We start from the raw sequence: 20,963 nt of genomic DNA on the forward strand, positions 1-20,963 counted from the left end.
AGTTAGCCGTTGGAGGAAAGGCATGCCTTGAGAGCACAGCCTTCGGAACAGTTTTGGGGGGCTAAGAAAGAGCTTGATGATTGACTTGTCTAGGTAAATCCAACGTAACCATCACTCGAAAAGCCCTAGTTTAAAGCTCAACCTTTTGTCCTTAATCTCTCTGTCAATTCATTGTTAATTCATGGCCGGATGATGAGCGAGAGACGAGCTTTTTCGGGTGCGAAACCGCCTTTGTCCATTTGTCTTTTTCTTCACTTTGTAAGAGGGAGAAAGGAGAAAAAGCCGATTTACCAACAAACCCTGTATCTGGCACTTTTCATGCAACAGCAAGGCATGAAACATACTACTGTGTATGCGTTTTAATTGTTATGAAATGTCCGAATTTGGGCAACTATACGGACAATGTCCAAGACCCTTGAAAATGACTCCAGTAAAAGACAGAAAGATGAGAATCAAGAACTAAATGATGTGAATTTTACCTCTTTAAATTCACCCTCATTTTGCCGCCATTCGGCCCTCGGTACCAAGCCTATGTAAATGAAACCATGGTGAAACACAGGGAAGCTATGCTTAAATGAAGAGATCAGGGAGGGAGGAGGAGAGATACGAAATTGCAAATAATTGATTCTATGGTTTTACACTGCTGAACAATGAAGCGGATCAAAATTGAAACTGAACGAGATACAAGATACATCACCCACTGTCTCACATGATGCAGAAGACACATTTCCTATCGGGCACCTAAATTTGACCTAGGGAGATTCAGTACCGTTCAACCTTGAACCTTGAAACAACATGCAGCTTGCGAGGCCTCAGTTCCGTCAAATTCGACATTTGAATGCCTACTCTGTGATATGCGTGAACACTGTCCATTGACATGGGAAAGCTGTCCATTTGACATGGGCAATTAACAAAAAAGAGTTGCTAATTCTAATGGCAACTAAATGGGCATACGTCTGGCCAACCTCAGAAGGTTGCTCCTTGCTTCCTTGTTATCCGCTTTCAACCCAATCTTCACTTATGATTTCCTTTGGATTGATTCATGCCTTTGATAGAAAAGACCATGCTTTTCTAGCATGAGAATCGTCTTCTGCTTCATATCAAGCTTCACCACTTGATCGCCTTGTCTGAGTGAACAAAAATTAACAAAAGAATAGGCTCTCAACTGAGATTCAAGTCAATCCAGACGTATAAAATCTAAGTTCGGTATGAGCATGCACAAGCTATAACTTTTGTATCTGCAATGAGCATGCAAACCATCAATCGGGATACCATCCTAACCTTGTGTGTTTCCTGTTGAAGCTTCATCGGCCCAAACCAAAGAATCCCTTAGATATTGATGCAAAATGGACTATCGCTTGATCCAAGATGACAATCAACATACCATGCAACCAGGCTGATAATCCTTTTCTTTGCTGCCATATCACAAAGCTCAATAAATAGTTGGTGGGCTGATTGATTACCACAATCGCAAAAACTCTACTCTCTGGCTTTCCAAGATTCACCATAGCCTTGGTCCTTAAAAAATCCAACATTTCCACATGCCGACCTTCTTTTTTGGAGCTGCCTAAGGGGGCTCTCTTATTCCACCAACTCCCCAGACCCTTCATTACAACTATTGCAGGGCAAAACACCTGCTTGGGGGCGCGCCAAGCAGGCGAAGCCATTGATTCGAATTTATGGCCGATGAAAGCAGCAGGTAAGTAAGCAATAGAATCACTAATAACCAGTCAACCTTATAGGGTTATGCATTCTAGCTTGCATTACCAATAGTCCCCACAAGAACAGGAGCCATCATGGAAATGATGAAATCTATTGGTATCTCTAAGGATGATTTCTCTATCCAACACCTTAGATGCCAACTTAAATGCTGAGTGACAATCACCACAAACTCTGATGTTCTTCTTGATCCGGATGGTAGATCCAGGGGGTGTACTTAGAATTGCAAATGCCAGAGCAAGCTTCTCACTATGGTGTTGCAATCTCGATTCCCTCTCTTGTTCGTCCGCAAAGAAAAGCACATGGCTAGTGTCTGGAACATAACCCATCTCCTTGATCTTTGCACTGACTTCTTCCCACATCTTTCGGATTTCTTTTCCATGTGGATGAGAATCATCATTAGCCACAAACATATGGACCTTGTTCTCAATATCCACCCAACTACATGCGGGCTCCTTTTTCACCCCACTCTTCTGCATCATCCTTCTCACTTTAACCACATCGCCCCATCTACCCGCTGAGGCATATATGTTAGACAACAACACGAGGGGCCCCGAATCATTGGGATTGAGCTCGAAAACCCGCTCCGCCGCATATGCACCCAACTTCATGTCTTTATGCATCCTACAAGCACCAAGCAATGCCCCCCAAATTTCCGCAGTAGGTTCAATAGGCATCTCCTCTATGAACTTTTTCGCTCGATCCAAAAGACCCGCTCGACCCAGAAGATCAACTATCGTCACATGATGCACAATGCGTGCCTCCACATTATATTTCTTCATCAAATGGAAATAGTACTGCCCTTCGTCCAAAAGTCCAGCATGACTACAAGCATTCAGAACACAGAGGAAGGTTATGTTATTCGGTTGAATTCCTATCCTCCGCATTTCTTCAAATTTGCTCACACATTCCCTCCCACGCCCATGTTTAGCATATCCAGTGAGCAGTGAATTCCAAGAAACTAAATCCTGTCTCAACAACCTATAAAAAACTTTTTCAGCATCCTCAATGCTACCGGACTTCGCATACATGTCGAGGAGAGCATTTCCCACAAATTCAATAAGCTGACCCCCTGATTTGATCATATGTGCATGAACCCATTTTCCCTGCTCCAAAGATCCGGTAGCCGATAAGGCACCAAACGCACTGGAGTACGTGAAATGAGTGGGTTCGAAACCAGCCCTCAGCATCTCCTGGAGCATAAAAAGAGCGCGCTCGCCCTCGCCTTTCCTAGCATATCCAGCAATCAAAGCATTCCACGATACCTCATTCTTGTTCACTAGCAGACAGAAAATTGACTGGGCTTTGTCAATCCGGTCATGCCTAACATACATGTCAACCAAAGCACTACCAACATAAAGATTCGAGCAATATCCATATTTCAAACAATAGGCATGAAGCTGCCTACCGCACTCATCGCTAGGCCAGAACCCAAGAGCCTTGAGAAGGCTTGACAATGTAAACTCATTTGGCTGCAAACCCATCCAAAGCATCTGCGGAAACAAAGCAACCGCCCCATCAGACTGGTTGTTCTGGGAATACCCAGTTATCATAGTAGTCCAAGTAACCACATCCCTCACGGGCATTTCATCGAACAACTGCCGAGCTTCATCCATGAGGCCGCACTTGGCATACATATTGAGGATTGTATTATGGAGCAGCCTATCATGCTTGAATATCGACTTGAGAACGTGGGCACTGACCAACTTCCCCTCTTTGAGCTTCTTCAACTGGGTACATCTCCTGAGCATGCTGTTGTAAAGAGCTCGATCAGGCTGCAACATACCGCGATCGAATAAGTCGAGGACGTGAAGCCCAGTCCCAGGACCTGAGCTTCTGCGAAGAAGGTCCTTGGATTGTATGACACAAGGTTCATTCGAGCTCTCAGGTTCTGACGCATCTGGGTCCGAGACGGCTGCATGAGTCGCGGAGGAGGTAACGGGCCTTGAGACGACTGATCCAGCAATCACGTACTTGTTACAAGCGAAGGAAACAGTTTTGCGACACCAAGTTTGCATCTTCATCACGAGAAGGCAAAGAACGCACCGAGGGAACATGGAATTGGATGCGACCGTATCAACCCGATATGGCGTCGGCTCGGCTTTATGTCTTGCCCAGTTTCTGTTTGATTGCGCAGGCTACAAGAATTATATCACCATAACGTTGACATTTATGGGTCAACTAATTCTGTAGACTCCAAAAAGTAATGCAAATTGAAGAAATCTAAATATTTTGACCCAAAAAAAGAAAGAAAAAGAAATCGAAATACATGAATTCTTTTAAGCGATGATTTAACTAATTTCTCAAGGCCATGCAATTTCTCCTGATTGATTATTTAGAAGAATTAGTTCTTGAACTAATTAGGGAAGAACATATAAAGAATAAATGGAAAAAATGTCTAAAAAGTCGTAAATCTATTGCAATTTTGTTAATTTAGTCCTAAATCTTTTAATTGTGACAATTGAGTTTTAAACATTTTCACGTTTTACCAATTGAGTCCATTCGGTTAATTTTGGCCTGAAATTCTTGTTGTAGATGTTGGTCATTCTTCGTGGCACGACCAATGCTCGAGTGAGCAATTTTTTTTAAAAAAAAAATTAACAATTTTTTGAAATTTTCTATTTTGTTTTTTCCTTTTTTTTTGGGGGAAAAACTACCAAAAACCCTTAACTATGCCAATCGTGACACATTTACCCTAAACTTTTTTTTGTGACACCAAAAATCCCAAATTTTTACTCATGAGACACATTTACCCCAAACTTTTTCTTGTGACATTGAAAACCCTAAACTTATACCCGTGTGATATATTTACCCCAAAATATTTTTTTGTGACATAAAAAATCCTAAACTTATATTCGTGTAACACATTTACCTCAAAATTTTGAGGTAAATGTGTCACACTAATATAAGTTTGGAGTTTTTAATGTCACAACAAAAAGTTTGGGGTAAATGTGTCACACGAGCATAAGTTTGAGGTAAATGTGTCACATGCATATAAGTTTAAGGTTTTTTGCGTCACAAAGAAAAGTTTGGGGTAAATGTGTCACAAAAAGCATAGTTTAGGGTTTTTAGTGGCTTTTCCCCCCCTTTTTTTTTATAGCTATGGCAGGAGAGGGTCAACACCCTCCCCCGGATCTGGGTGAGCCCCTCACCATGGTTGGCGACCTTCATACTATGGTGCTTTCCAAGGTAATTCCCTGAATGCTTTTTCCTAAATGTAACGTTTACCCTTACATTTCTGCGGGCTATCGCACAACAAAAATATTAGTGTTAGGTGTGAGCATGGCTCTAATAACCCCTGGAACCTGGAATCGGGCCGATGGAGAATCGGTCCGGTTATAGGTTTCAAGATATATAAGGTAGTTTTATATTTCAAAAATTGAGGAATCTGTTTCCACAAATAGGTTTCAAGTTCCATTTCCGACAATCTTGCCGTATTCCATGATGTCCGATGATGAGTGCATGATTCGATACCACTAATTTGAGCTTCCTTTTCTAGCGATATTTATGATAGCGACTTTTACTTTATTAATATTTCATATTTATTCATGTGTTTAAATATGAATTATGATCAATAGATTGTAATGACCATTGATGGTCATTAAAAGTGATAATTCACTACAATCGTTCAATTAAAAATATAGGACAAACCTATCGGGAAGTTTAATTTTGAAGGAAACAAAACTACCACACTCTGTTGAAAAGATTTTGATTTATGCTTTTAGGATTCTCTTTGAATATATCTCAACGTCTTTAAAGACTTAATTTGCCTAATGCTTCTATTCTGATAGAAGCGGGATTTGTGGCTGATGCAGACTGATACGAGAATCATGACGAGATATATTTTGATCCCTAATTTTATCCTCATTGTTTAATCAATCTTATTCTTGCTTATTTTAGCAGATTAAATTTCCCCGCTAATGGTCAATTATCTAGTTAGGATTGCGTTCCTAAGTTAAATTGATTGACTAATCAATCTCAAAGATATTCTTGAGACTATCCATTCAATGAGTCTTGATTGATTGGCAACCACTTGTTAGACAATTATATTTATTAGATGCTTAGTTTAAGGATTCTAGGATTTATTTGTATGGGTGAACAAATCATCTCAAAATTTCGATTGTTCTCACCTTAACGGTTCGTGATTTTTATCAATCAACCAACGGCTAGTTTTTGGATGTTGATCCTCGGAGTGGTTCCGTCCAGCGGGAGCTATGAAAGATGAGGAGTGTAAAGAGCACAAAGCTCGAAAACCAAGAAGAGAGATCAAGAATTCATTATCCTTATTCCAAGAGAGTTTTATTTGATAAAATTGTCTACTTAAGCGTTTACTTGAAATCTTATGAGAGGTATGATACAGGATTAAGTGTGTAGAGTGAGATGACCAAGACAACTCCCTTCTGTTGGAAGTGTTTATGATTAAGCGATCACATTTTTCCGTAATCTCTCATCCGATTACTTAATAGAATACAACTAGTAGGTTGCTAGTGTGGGAGAGTGGACGTAGGCTTACTAAAAGCCAAACCACTATAATTTCTTGTGCATTGTCTTCTACTATCTACTCACCTATATTTACTATTTAGTATAAGCATTACAAGATTCTTGATTATTTTAATTATGCATTATTTATCTGAGTTAAATTAAAAACACCTATTCGCTCCCTATATGTATTAGGCTTAGCCAAAACAATAGAACCTGGGTAGACCTTCGTATTGACCTTGGAACCTACATAGGTTCTAAATTCCAAAAAATAAGAAATCTGTTCCGACAAGTAAGTTTCAAGTTTTAGGTGGAACATGTATGGAACTTGAAATCACTAATCTCTAATCAGCGTGTTTTTGGCATTCGAAAGGATGTGCCACGGCAAGTCAATCATGTTATACCGAATTCCAATCCGTTTGTCCGAATATATTTGGTCTGTTACACTGTGTACCCGGACGGTCGGGTTCATCACCGTGTCTAATTCCCACTTCAATTGACCTCTAGCCCTCGGCTCCATGACGCGATGAGCAGTGACGTCCGAGCCGCAGTTTGACGCGTCCATAGAAAACTCAGCTCTTCCGGACAGGCCTCGGCAGTTTCCGCTTTGTGCGTGATGCCACTACTTTGTCTGTGATCAGGAATGCTTAAGGTGGCATCGTCCACGTGACGATCCCCTTTTTTCTAAGTTAACACAAGCCGTTTTCCTGGAATACAAGAGCGTGACGTGGATTGCTGGCTGGCCGTTGATGATCTCCAAATGAAGCAAAAGACACTTTCATCGAACCATGTGCAAAAACAAACCAGGAACAGCAAAAAAAAACTGCCGAAACACACCATTTCAAGAAAATGGTTGGCGCCCACTGCATCCCTTCTCCTGCAACTCATTTAACACCCATCGCCACATCCTCCATCCTCCGCACACAATTCCTCTCTTCCCACACGATCAGTCCTTGACAGCTGAGAAGCTCTTTGCCTTTCAACTCACCTTTGTATTGTCTCTCTTCCGCGATATGTCGAAACTCCTGTCTCTTCCGCTCCCACATCTTCCTTCCAGTTTCGGAAAATCACATCCCAAGAAGTTCAATGTTATCTCGGCAGCTGCCACGGCTACTGTTGAGGCTGTCCCGATTGTCAGAGACTCGTCAGCCACGCCGTACCAAGTGCTCCGCGTCAAGCCTTCCGCTTCGCAGGCAGAGATCAAGGCCGCTTACCGTAGATTGGCGAAGCTCTACCACCCGGACTCGGCTTTGACAAATGGAGACGAGGGCGACTTCATCGAAATTCATAATGCCTACGCCATGTTATCTGATCCAACAGCCAGAGCTCGCTATGATCTGTCCATGCGGTTACATTGTAGTTCTAGATGCTCGAGCATGGCGCCCCGGTCAAACAGAAGATGGGAAACAGATCAATGCTGGTAGCTACGACAGTATGGACATCAAAACCATGTTTTCTTTTTTGGCTCATCATTGTTTTGTAAGTGGTTGTCCAATCTGATTTTCCAAGTTTCAGAGCAGGGCGGCGGTTCTAACCAGAAATCAGATTTCTACGCTTCCTTTCATAACGTAGCTGAAACTCTGAAGTACTACTGATGTTCCCTAATACCAAGAACAGGAAAAACCATTGCCTGACATATAGTGCCAACTAAGTTCGATGAACACAGAAGAAACATTCGCAAGAAATCTGCTAACAACTTCTCATTAGATTCCCATAATATGACGGTGCGTGTCTACATAGGCTGACGAGGTACAATGAACTTATATCTAGTTCAACCATCTTGAATTGGCCCGAGTCATCCAGAGACAGGATGGACTTTTGAGTACAGAAAAAGTCAATAGGACATACAAAAAGAATGGCCTCTTTTCCTTGTATTCCAACAACTTGTGATTGTTCCCAGACCACTTACAGATGAAACTGAACACACTGCTGACTTTACAATCAAGATCACCAAAAGAAGTCCAGGCATGTCAAGTGTAGAATTTTTTCACTTACAAATAATAACTCACAATTCAGACTGCAAATAAGAGATAAAGCAAAGTCAAAGTATCTTGAGGGAAGTGAAGATCCACTTCAGGTCTAGCTGCAACATCCTCCTGATTGAGAAGCACCGCCATCTCTGCCTCCTGACGGACCAGGAATTCCACCGTATCCCACTTTTATTCCGTAAGACTGCAACAGACGGCCCCGGACATACGTTAGAAAAGTGTAAACAATGCTAACCATATTCTAGTATGTAAACCCTGATCATATCGGTCAATGAAACAGATACTCGATACGACCATCTACTAATATGGACTCAATCGATTCAACGGTGATCCTATTAACAAAGGTGAACAATACAACGGGACATCACTATACAGATCACTTACCTACTTATCTTGTCCTATATTATCACTTTAAAACGTGAGCCTGGAAAAAAGAAACTACCACATTTACAAACATGCGCCTGTCTTACAGAATAACTAAATTCTAAGGGTAACTGCAAGAAGACATGATCGCCTCCAACAAAAGACCACATGCAAAATGGGAACTATTCTCAAACTTAATTATAAGCAAATTGAAAGAAACGGACTTAAGCATAATAACAGAATATCTTTGTACCAGTCTCTGATCCCAAACACCTAACATACATCATATAATCCCATCTGCAGAAAATAAATGTCAAGGAATGACAAAACCCAGAACCTACCTCATTTGACACATCAAATACTCCATCCTGAATTTTCTTGTATATAGTTGCCGCTGTCTTGATAAATGCCTGTCAGGAGAGCTTCTTCCATCAGTTAAGATAAATCCAAGGAAACTATGAGGGCCAAGAAGTAATTGCATTACAAGAAATCTTCATCTTAAATCTTAGATTCGTCACCTCTTCCACATTCTGAGCAGTCTTTGCAGAAGCCTCCATGAAGATTAAACCATGCTCCTTTGCAAACTGCTCCCCTTCCTCTGTGCTTACAGCTCTTCTATGAGCAAGATCACACTTATTGCCAATGAGCATAATAGTCATGTTTGCGTTTGCATGCTGTCTTGCGTCTTCTAGCCAGCTAGCCAGATGATTAAAAGTCTCTCTCCTAGAAAAAGAAGAGCCAACCATGTAAAATCTGAATTGAACATTTGCGAAAGTTCAAGGGACCACCGATAACTATTTTAAAAGTTTAAACTGTTAGATGAGGTGTGGTTGAGTGTTAGAATATTCTAACATTTTCTCTCACGTGTAGGTGGGAAATAAAGGCAAAAAAGGGCCCGGAAAAATTTGAACTCCTGCTTTGTACCATGTAAAATTTTGTAGACCATTGTCAACTATTCTAAAAGGTTAAGTTGCTTCATGACATCATGGTTTACTATTCAAATGATCTAAAAAACACCATATCTCCACATTAAACCATCAAGACCGGACTTGGTCTATGTAGCAACTTTCAGATGCAACAATAGCAATAAGTGAATACTGTACTTTCCACACTGCCATATGGAGACATCTGATTGGAGAACATCAGCTACTCGCTTTAAGGATTAAAAAGAAGCCTCTGAATTCAAAAGCAAACCGCCTCATGATTGAAACAACATATACAACAGCAGGGGAAAATGTACCTTGTAATATCATAAACAAGCAATGCACCAGCAGCTCCTCTGTAGTAAGACCTAGTGATGGATCTGAAGGATTCTTGACCAGCCTGGCATATATAACACAAACTTCAGCTTCAAAAGGTGCCACAAAGAACAAGAGAATTGTCATATTTAAACTACGAAATACCAATGCTCCAGCAAAGTCCAACCAGTTTCCTCATATACTAAGAGAAAAGACTCATAAAGCTAAGGATGTCCAATCCACATAGGGCTGTCTGTTACACAAGTTTGAGGAGAGAACACAAACCGTGTCCCAAATCTGAAGCTTGATTGGCTTGTTGTCAATGGTGATCATCCTGGCCCCGAATTCAACACCAATTGTCAAGTCATGCACCGGCTGGAACCTCTTGTCGGTGAATTGAAGAAGAAGACATGATTTTCCAACTCCTACAGAGGAAGAGCAGCCAAGCTCAGGTCACACTCGTTACGTCCAATTCGCGAAACATTGCCGATAGCTCATCCCAAGCTCACATCAACAGCACCAATTTCCATAAAACCGAAAACTAAAAATCCAAAATTTAGAACTCGGGCGACTCATTTTGAGGATCGATGCATCGGAGGCGCCATTGAAAAGCTCGTTCAAGCCTCAGCACGCGACAAACACATCGAAAAAAGCAAGTTGGGACAATGAAATTCCAATAACGAATCACCCAACCCGAGCCGTAAGCTCCTCGAAAAGATCAATCATCCGAATCGACAAAACAAGGAAGGTGATCATATCAACAACTATTTCCCAAGACTCGAAAAGGGGTGCCAGAATCCAAGCTGCCCAACAGCGCAAAACCAATTGGGTATTCAGGAGGAGTACCTGTATCGCCGATGATGATGTACTTGAAGAGGTAAGCGTACGACATCCTCCGATCGAAACTGGACACGACGGGACAGAGATTCGATCCGGTTCCGATTCGGTTCGTCCCTAAGCAAAGAACTCCCCGACGAAATCGGACAGAAACCGATCGAAATCTCAAAAAGAGAGGGAGGCTTTCGCCTTCACAAGGGAAAGAAGGGGAAGAGAGTCAAAGGTGTGTCCTCTGCGTCCTTCTCTCTCTTCCGCGATCTAGCAAAGGGGAAAGGTTATATCACGCGGTCCACTCAGCGCGTCTTTGTTCGGGGTGCGGACATGCGCGGGAGTACAAGTGTGCGATGCGTACGTGTACAGGTCTCAAGTCCCATAAAAAGGCCGCCTTGCGACCTTCCGCATCCAGACATTTTGCGATCTGGTTTTTCTTTTTTCTCACCTTTGACTTCATCCTGCCTATATCGAGCATTCCTGAACATTCGTGTTCCGGGACCGGTCAAATGCTAGAAAGCTCTGTGTTTTTTTTCCGGTCGAAATCATCCCTGAACATCCGTGTTTCAGGACCAGTCAAACATTAAACTTTACCTAATAGTGTTTTACATTTTCACTTAAAGTCTGTTCTGATTGATGTCTTTGATTCTTGGCCTTGATAGGCTGGAGTCTACATTTTCTCAAAAAGTCAAAGAATGAACAAAGAATAGTTCCTTTCTTTTTTTCTTCCAGAACAAAGAATAACCGAAGGATATTGACTTTAATATGCTAATTTCAAAACCATCCGATCGATGCCAATTTTTCTATCAGACCCTTTAAATTTGAAGGAGATGATTTTTATGCGTACAAAGATTTTTGAGCGCTTTCAAAATACGATTTTTGTAGATCACACCCGTTATCAGTGCACAAGCCGATATAAAAAATTTATCCTTGTTTGCTTGTTCTCCATTGACCATTAAAGTTGTCATATTTTGTCGGATTTAAAAAAAAAATTCACTTTGAATCCCGGGGCTCTCTACTAGACCTATATTCTCTTGGCATTTTCTACAGTATCTTAAATATATCGTACAATATTAAGGCATATCGCAACACATAAAATTATTTTACGACAGTTTCGACGATTCCATGGTTATTAACTGCGAAAGAACCGCAAAAAACAGAGCGGTCCGGTGGACAAATGGTTGCGTGAAGTTTCATCATCTTGTGCTCCCAAGCAGGCAGTCGTCCAAGCACACGTGTCGTCTTCCACAGATCCTCTGCTTCACCCACGTAACTCGTCAATCGTGTCAGCATCCAAGAGCTCTCGAGGAACCCACAATCCTCTGCAACTCCCTCCCTTCCCGGGAAAGTTCTTGCCCGGAGCAGAAACCCCTCGTCCCTCTCGCTCGTATCATCACCTCACCGTCCTCTTCGTCGTCGGAGATGGCGGTCTCATGCCCAGAAGTCACCGCCAACCTCACCACTTCTGCCGACACACAGTCACCGAGCGAACAGCAACGGCAGCGGCAAGATCAGTCGCTCGACACCTTCTCATTCGCTCCAGTGAGCCTCCAGAGACTCCCCCACCTCGCCGATTACCTCCAGAACCTCCAAACTCTGCCCAACCCGCTCGATAGCAACCGCTTCTTCCATCCGATCGACGGCTTCTACATCTACCCCTGCGACGTCATCCTCCGTCAGATCGTCTATGATCTCTCTGGTACTCCTTAGTCTTATTCATGTCTGAAAGTTCTCTCTTTTTTTTTTTACATGTGGGCAGTGCATGATTACTGGTTTCTTGAATACTGATCAATGCGAGTTTGGTGATTCTCCTTGAAATTCAGCTTAAATTTAGCAGTCTTATTCTGTTAATCTAGTATTATGTTACTTTCTAAGCTAGTAACTTCGTATTTTGAGCTCTCGTGGAATGGATATTATAATAGGTGCCTTCCAAAGTTGTGAAATCGTGACACTGTCTGTTAACAGTATGTTAATTCGAGCTTTTGGGTATGTAATCTTTTGGGACAGGTATGTTTTCTCCGCCGGCGCCACACCTGGCCTACCACAGGGCAGGCCCGCGCGAGCGCGTGTTCTTTGAGCCCTCTGAAGTACGGGCGGCAATCGTCACATGCGGAGGGCTGTGCCCGGGGCTGAACACAGTGATCAGAGAGCTTGTAGTGGGGCTGTGGGAGTTGTATGACGTCCGTGAGATATATGGGATTACGGCAGGGTACAGAGGGTTTTACTCGTGTGAGCCAGTGAAGTTGAGTCCCAAGATGGTGCACGGGTGGCACAAGAGGGGCGGCACCGCACTCGAGACCTCAAGGGGTGGCTTTGATCTCGAAAAGATTGTCAATGCTATTGAAGAGAAGGGGTTTAATCAGGTTCGTATTTTAGCGATTCTCTTCTGTTGTAGCGTTGGGGATTAGATTGTGAGCAGGACATTAGCTTGCTCATTTTCTAGCAAGTCGGTGATGAACCAGATATAGTCCAATCTTGGTCTCTTTTACTTAGGATGCACTAATTTGCCATATTACTAGTGGAGTTCTGACTGGATCTGGTTTAACATTAATTTTACCTTAACTTTTCATCTGTGATATGTCAATATGAGTTTGATTTACGGCTGACTGTCCTCATGTTGCTGAAAGGTCAGCTGTTGTTGGTTGAAGTGGCTCTCAATTGGATGAGGTGGTGCTGGTCTTTGCCTATGATTTCATATGGAGTCTTAGTTGTGTTGCCCATGCTTCTTAATAGTTTGTACATTCACACAACCTGGTCATTTTATGGTATGACGAGAGTTATCAATTTCTGGGGCTGTCCCCACCATGCAGTTTGTTCAATGAAATCATGCATGAACTCTGGGCTTAACCATATTAATATGGGACATACTACTTGACTACACTTTATCTTTGGGAAATTTGGGTTGCAGAGTTGGTTTTAAATAGAAGTTCTGCTAATAGTCAATTTCAACGTGGTTAATCTTTTCAAAAACTCAATGCTGCTTGATGAACTTTGAACTTTTCTTGATAAGAATCTGAGCTGAAAAGAGGAATTTCTTCCTGTTTCTGAGATCCGGTAAGCCAAAAAAACGTCATTCGAAGACCGATTTCTTAGCTTAGCATACTTGTAAATGTTTATTGGCTTAAGATGAGTCCTGCGTTTTCCTTTGCTACTGCAAATGAATTTTCTGTTTTATCTAGATAGCTTAACCTATTATGTTCATCTAAAGTTTGTGCTGTATTACCAAATTGGCATTCAGTAACCTATCTCTAGAAAACCACAGTCTGAAGCACTTTAGCAAGTACATGTGCTTTTCTCTCTGTTATGATGTTGAGTTTTTTACTAGCCAAAGAAGATTGGGGTGATGTTTGTCATGGAGTACAGGGACAGGGTCGTGAGCATCCTTCATTGTTTATGGAGTTTTCGTTTGCAATTGTCAAGTTTGAAACTGTGATCTTATCTTGGACTTGCTTTAGGTATGAGGTGAACATCTGAATGGTGTAATTATGGGAAAAATGACCTTATTCTCGAGACTTGCTTGAGGAGCTAAGCAAGCACAATAATGGGGGTAATTACAGGTATATGGACTGACTACTCGTCGGCACGCCTTTACTAACATACAGTGAGGAAGTTGTTTCCAAAAATTTTGGATCTGATAAGCTCAGGTAAGATGTTCATAAAGGAGAGCTTGTATGAAGTGATGGAGAGAGAGAGAGGAGAAGTTTATTGATCTTGAAGAACTTGACCATTCAAGTCCAATATTAAATACCATGGACTTAGGCCATGGATTCAAAGAGTGGTTATTATAATGTGCATTTTTTTTTTGTTGGGACCTTTTCTGCCATCACCATTCTAGTTTGAAGATTGCTGCTAATTTTATACTGTTTGTTCGATATCTAATTTTAGTACAGTGCAGGTGTACATCATTGGTGGCGACGGCACAATGAGGGGCGCAGTAAAGATATTTGAGGAAATACGTCGCCGGAAATTAAAAATAGCTGTAGTTGGAATTCCCAAAACTGTTGATAACGACATTGGCATTATTGATAGGTCATTTGGCTTCCAGACGGCGGTCGAAATGGCGCAACAAGCAATCAATGCTGCGCATGTGGAGGCTGAAAGTGCAGTTAATGGAATTGGGCTTGTGAAACTGATGGGCCGAAGTACGGGCCACATTGCTCTTCATGCAACGCTCAGTAATCGTGATGTCGACTGCTGCTTGATTCCTGAAGTCGAGTTCTTCTTGGAAGGGAAAGGTGGACTGCTCGAGTTTCTTGACAGGAGACTGAAAGAGAATGGACATGCGGTGCTAGTGGTTGCTGAGGGCGCGGGACAGTCTATTATACCGCGAACCGAATCACAGAAGGAAGAGAGGGATGAATCGGGAAATCCCGTGTTCTTGGACGTTGGTGGGTGGTTGAAGTCAGAGCTGAAGAAATGGTGGGACCGGGATCATCCGAACGAGCTGTTCACAGTCAAGTACATCGATCCTACCTATATGATCCGGGCAGTCCCGGCGAACGCCACCGACAATCTGTACTGCACTCTTTTGGCTCACTCAGGAATTCATGGACTCATGGCTGGTTATACTGGCTTCGTCTGTGGTCCTATAAATGGAACCTACGCGTACATACCTCTCGACGATGTGGCCAAGGCCAAGAACGTGGTCAACACGCAGGACCATAAGTGGGCGTGGGTCAGGTCAGTAACCAATCAGCCTGATTTTGTGAGGAGCTAGATGTCCGATGCCAAATTTTGCGGTGCTCGTTTTATGAGCATGCTGTGATCCTATCAGCTCCGCATTCCGGGGTGATTGGAAACGTCGGAGTCGCCCGATATGGTAGTGAATAAAAGCGCTGATTAATGTGCTTTATAATCAGTTGAAGTACACACATTTTTTGTTTTTTTGCCAGAACAAGAACTTGGAAACATAAATCAGCTGATACATATTTCATGGTATTCGAAGTTGTCTTAGCTTTGATGGTGTTGTGAAATTTATGTCGGTCGTGGGTTTCCCCTTTCTCTACTTTCTTTGTTGTTTGACAAAGTTTAGGTGCAATTATTTGTGGACAATCGTGTGTTTTCTTTCTTTGGTCTTTTGCTTTGGAATGCGGGAATGGAATGTGGGGCCAATATGTCTCATCTGGCCTTTGTGAAATCTTTGCAAAACCGCAAAGTGAAAAGATGCGTTATGATTGAGCACTGAAGATGTAATGTTCACATGAAAAGTTTCAGACAAGCTCTGTTTTGGGGTCCCTAAATAGCCAATTTTTCTTTGTTTCGGGAGAGAATTGGCGATGCTTTCGTGGTTCTTTTCTCAAAAGTAAAAGATGAGAATGAGAATTGCAACTTTTGTGGAATGCAACTTTCCCGAAAGCTACAAAACCTTATCAGCATACAAAGCAAAGTCTCCAAGGGGAACGACTGCCCAAAGACAGATTTAAGGAAAAACGCAAAAGCTCATGAACCGAGCCCATGGAATCATAAGGTGGACTTTTTTTTGTGCAATTTAGGTGCCAAACCAGCTTCCCACACATGTTACCATCGGAAAAAGAAGTGCTTGGAATGTTACAACTGTCCTAGTCTGCTTCGTCGCATGTGAATTTTGTCGTTTGCCAGTCACTTTGAGTCGAGCATATGTCCTGAGGGAATACTTTGTCAGCTTTCATCCGATGTTTGAAATGGGAAAATACCCAAAAAGTAGTACCCTGGTTGGTGCTCATTTTTCTGGGGTGTTCTTTTTAAATCATTCAGTAGATTCCAGACAAGTTAGAATGGCATGTTTTAATCGGTGTTCAAGATCGCGTGATTGCTTCTTATGAAGAATTACCATGGTAAAACTTTCTCCTTTTTTGGTCTCTACTCCATAGCAACCGACAATAGTTGATCAGAATTGTATATGCAGCCGATTGAAAAGAGATTTGAGTTCCTATTTTGAACAACTTAGGAATTTTGTCTGAATGATGGATTTTCAGGATAATGGCACCGGTTTGAAAAAAAAAATAGATTGCAACCCTATAAGCATCAATGCTACTTTCTGCAGCGACGGCCACAGTTTGGCGGCGATCGGGGCCGAGTTGACCCCGGTGAAGACTTGTCGAGGTCACTAACCAAAAAAAAAAAAAGAAGAAGAAGCATTAATGCTTTCGTTTGCATTGTTGACAGAAGACTAACTTAAATAAAAAGAAGCATGGTTCAAGGATCATGTTTGCTAAAAAAAAAAAAAAGGACGGAGACGAGATTGAACAATTTGAAAAAATTATGAAGAATATGTTTGGTCGAATATGGAGATTAGTAGGATGGGCGAACATAACCTATATTTCCGAAATCGAATGGTGGTTATTCAAATACTCATCTGAAAAGGCTCATGAAAGAAACGCTCGAACTCAGGCTCGGTTCAGTCACAAAATAGTTATGTCCCTGTCCTGGTTTATGTGCAGCAAAGTTTGAATTTTTCAGGGCTAAGCTGCCGAAAGATCAATGGCAGAATCTGCCTGGGGCATAAGAGTATTTTTCTTGTCAGTTTTTCCTTTCCTAATAAAATAGACGCATTGCGATGAGATGGATAGGACAAGAAATCTCATCTTCACGTGAAACTCGGTAGTGCTATCAAAACTGCTCAAGCAAAAGGACAACATCAGGACTCAGGGCTTCTAACCAATTGAGTTTTATCAGGCGCCACTCGTTGGTGTCTGCAGCCACACACGGCCTCTGCAAAGGCTTCATCTCTCTCATTAATGTTCTCCAGTTCGTTTTCTGACACTCATGACAAAGGTTTTCTGCATACATTGGAGTATCGTTTAAATGACCGGTGTAAAGCTTTTCATTTTGAAATAGGATTAATATCATGAAAATTTTAAACTAGTACAAATATGATAAATTTATCTCGAATTAATTTTTAATCATAAAAAAATTCAAAGCTAATACGTTTGTGACAAATCAACCCTCTGTTAATTTATGTTAATTTTTACTCTTGGATGTTACGTGATAGTTTTTTTTTTGTCGGAAAAGTATGATATTCATAAACTAACTCAAAGAGTTCGAATACAAAGGACTTGAATCCAAAGAGTTTTTGGGAGATTACATAGCCAATTAGGTAAAATCGTAGTTCTGTGTCCAACTTAATCTCACCAGCTCCCACTTTAGACATAAAAAAGGTTGTATTCCCATGTATTGAGAAGAGATGTCATATGGTAGCCGACGTGTGTACAAGTTTAAATTTTTACCCTTCGTTTGTCACATGTGTATCGATTTTGGATTTTTCGTATTATTAATTTAGTTTAACGGAAGGTAAATTCGTCACAATTGTATCAATTTGAGGTTTTTGGTGTCAAAAAATTATTTTGAGGTAAATTTATCCCAAGTCTCATCAGTTTGGGATTTTTTGTGGTAAAAAAATTAATTCGAGATAAATTTATCAAATGCATCATTCATGATATTAAACCCTTTGAAATAAACTCACAAACGCTGCTAATGGCACATGATTGTTGGATTAAAGGGTAAACGAAATACGTATAATTTCATGAGCTTGTAGAGTATTTTCATACATTCTAATCATGATCTTAGTTGTTCGGTCACATCATTTGCAGAAGGACCCCCATGGCCTCCATCCTCCAAATAATGACAGAAGGATGGTTTTCCTTCCGTTCTTTCCTTCTGTCTGTCGAACTAAATTATGGACGTCTAAGAGGAGGGCCCCAGCAAGATTACCAAGCGGGACTCGATAATCTCCACTTGCCACGCGCTAATAAGCAGCTCAAAAGAATAAGCAAAAATGAACCAAAAGATCTCCGTCACTGGCACTGGCAGCTTCTGCAACCTCTCTTCTTTCGTCGGCCCTTCTTCTTTATAGACGGTTACACACACTGCTGCTCCTTGGCAGCTCCAATCCGAATCGACCCACCACCGCCTTGCCCCTCCAGAGCACTAAAAATCACTCCTTTATGCGATCAGGAGCTCCTACCCATCTCTCACCTGAATGACCAATCTTGAAACCCGGAAATGTTGCAACCCAGGACCAATGTTGCAATCTTTTCGCTCTTCTTGGTGCTCTCGCCCTCGCTCCCGGCCACGGAATCCGCCATTGGAGTGAACTGGGGCACTATCTCCTTCCACAGGCTGAGGCCATCCGCGGTGGTGGATCTCTTGCAGCAGAACAAGGTACAGAAGGTGAAGCTGTTCGATGCGGACCCGGGCTCGCTCAGGGCTCTCGAAGGGAGCGGGATTGAGGTGATGTTGGGGATACCCAATGAGATGCTGGCCGTGTTGGGATCTTCGAGTGTTGCCTCTGATCTCTGGGTTCGCCAGAATGTGTCTAGTTTTGTGGGTAAAGGCGGTGTTGCCATCAGGTATGATGTAACAGGTTCTTGTTTTTGCATTTTTTTTCCCTTTGTCTGGGGTTTGGTTTGTGCACGATTGATTGATTAATTGCTTGATTGAGAGCTAAATTTTGCTTTCTTGTCGGATGATAATCTTTGGTTGTTAGATGAATCTAAAGTGGGGGCTAGTGAGATTAAGTTGGACACTTCTCTAAAGTGGAAGAGTGGAGATACGGCCTTTTTTCTGGCATTCCCTCCTTCACATTATATTTGAAGTAGAGAGAGTAACTTAAATGTAGCACCTTTTAATTGAATCGTCCCAAGTCATTGGTTTGAGATGGTGGGGAGGTGGTTGTATGGCCGATTATAGTCTTACACAGGGTGGAGGATCTCTTCTCATCTCAATACAGCGGGTGAGAGGGAAGTTTATGGCTTACTTAAACCTGTCTCTAGTAATCAGAAGGACCAAAACTAGTCTAGACTCGATGTTTCTTTAGTATATATCTAGCAACGGAAGATATATGCGTAACGGTTAACTCCTAAGGCCCTGCCAGTGTCCTTTCCTGCTTAAATATCATTATGCCTGCTTCCCAAGAAGTTTCTTCATTCTGCATCTGTGGGTTATGACATGGCAATGAACTTTAACGTGTCGATGTGTAGATTCAATTCTTCTTGACTATCAAATGACAAAATGACAGGTATGTTGCGGTAGGCAATGAGCCCTTCCTCTCAAGCTATGCGGGTCAGTTTCAGAACTATGTTATGCCAGCCCTCCTCAATCTGCAGCAGTCATTGGCCAAAGCCAATCTTGCTGGCTACGTGAAGCTGGTGGTCCCTTGCAATGCTGATGCATATGAAGCGGACCTTCCTTCTCAAGGGGCATTTCGTCCTGAACTTACAGAAATCATGACGCAACTCGTCTCTTTCCTGAATTCGAATGGTTCCCCTTTTGTAGTGAACATTTATCCATTCCTAAGCCTGTATGGGAGCTCGGATTTTCCTCAAGACTATGCATTTTTTGAGGGAACTACTCATGCTGTGACAGATGGGGTCAATGTATACACTAATGCATTCGATGGGAATTTTGATACTTTAGTTGCAGCACTTACCAAATTAGGTTATGGTCAGATGCCCATAGTTATCGGGGAGGTGGGCTGGCCAACAGACGGAGCTGTGAGTGCGAATCTCACTGCTGCTCGGGCATTTAATCAAGGCCTTATTAATCATGTACTTAGCAACAGAGGAACTCCGTTGAGACCTGGAGTCCCTCCAATGGATGTGTATCTCTTCAGTCTACTCGATGAAGGCGCCAAGAGTGTACTTCCTGGGAACTTTGAGAGGCACTGGGGAATTTTCTCTTTTGACGGCCAGGCTAAATATGCCTTGAATCTCGGTATGGGCAACAGGTTGCTAAGGAACGCGAGGAGTGTGCAGTATCTCCCGTCTAGGTGGTGTGTGGTGGACCCATCAAAGGATCTTTCAGCCGTCACGAATCACATGAAGCTTGCTTGTAGTGTTGCGGATTGCACTACGCTCAACTACGGTGGATCGTGCAACAGTCTAGGAGCAAAGGGAAACATCTCATATGCATTCAACAGTTACTATCAATTGCAGAAGCAGAAATCACAGAGCTGTGAATTCGATGGGCTAGGGATGGTTACTTTCCTGGATCCGTCGGTCGGTGAATGTAGGTTTCTGGTCGGGGTAACTGATGCTAGTTCTGCTGCAATTGGGACACATTGGAGAGGGGTCCTTGTTTGGGTTTTGGTTTTGTGGGGTGTCTGGGTGTTTGAAGTGTGAAATTTCTTACTTGGGGTTTTTGTTGCTCCCCTCTTCTGAAAGTGAAACCGATAGTCATAGAAGTCAGGTCACTATACTTAGACATACGCAGGATTATCTTAGCATATGTAGGCCCTTTGTAGTTGTCAGAGAGAGTGAAGTTATGTAGTGAGTTGAGAACCATTGATTATTACATTGACATTGGCATAGTATATCTTATGATTATGTCCTTAAGATTTCCGTACCAGAAATTTGCTTGAACATCGTGCTTT

The 20,963-nt window shown here is 42.1% G+C and overlaps 5 protein-coding genes across 5 annotated transcripts; 3 read left to right on the forward strand and 2 right to left on the reverse strand.

The window, feature by feature from the left end:
* Nucleotides 1–633: 633 nt before the first annotated feature.
* Nucleotides 634–3,871, reverse strand: LOC115755434 (pentatricopeptide repeat-containing protein At3g24000, mitochondrial-like). Its single transcript, XM_048285546.1, has one exon. The coding sequence runs from the start codon at nt 3,774–3,776 to the stop codon at nt 1,764–1,766; it is 2,013 nt and encodes a 670-aa protein (XP_048141503.1). The 5' UTR covers nt 3,777–3,871; the 3' UTR covers nt 634–1,763.
* Nucleotides 3,872–7,211: 3,340 nt separating this feature from the next.
* LOC125316501 (chaperone protein DnaJ-like) lies at nt 7,212–7,793 on the forward strand. Its single transcript, XM_048284860.1, has 2 exons — nt 7,212–7,554; nt 7,708–7,793. The coding sequence occupies exons 1-2, from the start codon at nt 7,212–7,214 to the stop codon at nt 7,791–7,793; spliced, it is 429 nt and encodes a 142-aa protein (XP_048140817.1).
* A 251-nt stretch (nt 7,794–8,044) lies between these two features.
* LOC125316657 (ras-related protein RABB1c) lies at nt 8,045–10,882 on the reverse strand. The gene is made up of 6 exons (XM_048285518.1): nt 10,634–10,882; nt 10,073–10,212; nt 9,790–9,872; nt 9,068–9,272; nt 8,891–8,959; nt 8,045–8,370 (listed from the first exon to the last, which is right to left on the reverse strand). The coding sequence occupies exons 1-6, from the start codon at nt 10,677–10,679 to the stop codon at nt 8,278–8,280; spliced, it is 636 nt and encodes a 211-aa protein (XP_048141475.1). The 5' UTR covers nt 10,680–10,882; the 3' UTR covers nt 8,045–8,277.
* Nucleotides 10,883–11,887: 1,005 nt separating this feature from the next.
* On the forward strand, nt 11,888–15,681 carry LOC115755435 (ATP-dependent 6-phosphofructokinase 2). Its single transcript, XM_030694840.2, has 3 exons — nt 11,888–12,314; nt 12,623–12,978; nt 14,511–15,681. Exons 1-3 carry the CDS (start codon nt 12,038–12,040, stop codon nt 15,330–15,332), a joined length of 1,455 nt encoding a protein of 484 aa, XP_030550700.1. The 5' UTR covers nt 11,888–12,037; the 3' UTR covers nt 15,333–15,681.
* A 2,714-nt stretch (nt 15,682–18,395) lies between these two features.
* Nucleotides 18,396–20,925, forward strand: LOC115755436 (glucan endo-1,3-beta-glucosidase 5). The gene is made up of 2 exons (XM_030694841.2): nt 18,396–18,942; nt 19,611–20,925. The coding sequence occupies exons 1-2, from the start codon at nt 18,596–18,598 to the stop codon at nt 20,710–20,712; spliced, it is 1,449 nt and encodes a 482-aa protein (XP_030550701.1). The 5' UTR covers nt 18,396–18,595; the 3' UTR covers nt 20,713–20,925.
* Nucleotides 20,926–20,963: the final 38 nt, after the last annotated feature.

Source organism: Rhodamnia argentea, chromosome 9 (genome assembly GCF_020921035.1).
Source record: "Rhodamnia argentea isolate NSW1041297 chromosome 9, ASM2092103v1, whole genome shotgun sequence".
In the NCBI taxonomy this organism is placed as follows: Eukaryota; Viridiplantae; Streptophyta; class Magnoliopsida; order Myrtales; family Myrtaceae; genus Rhodamnia; species Rhodamnia argentea.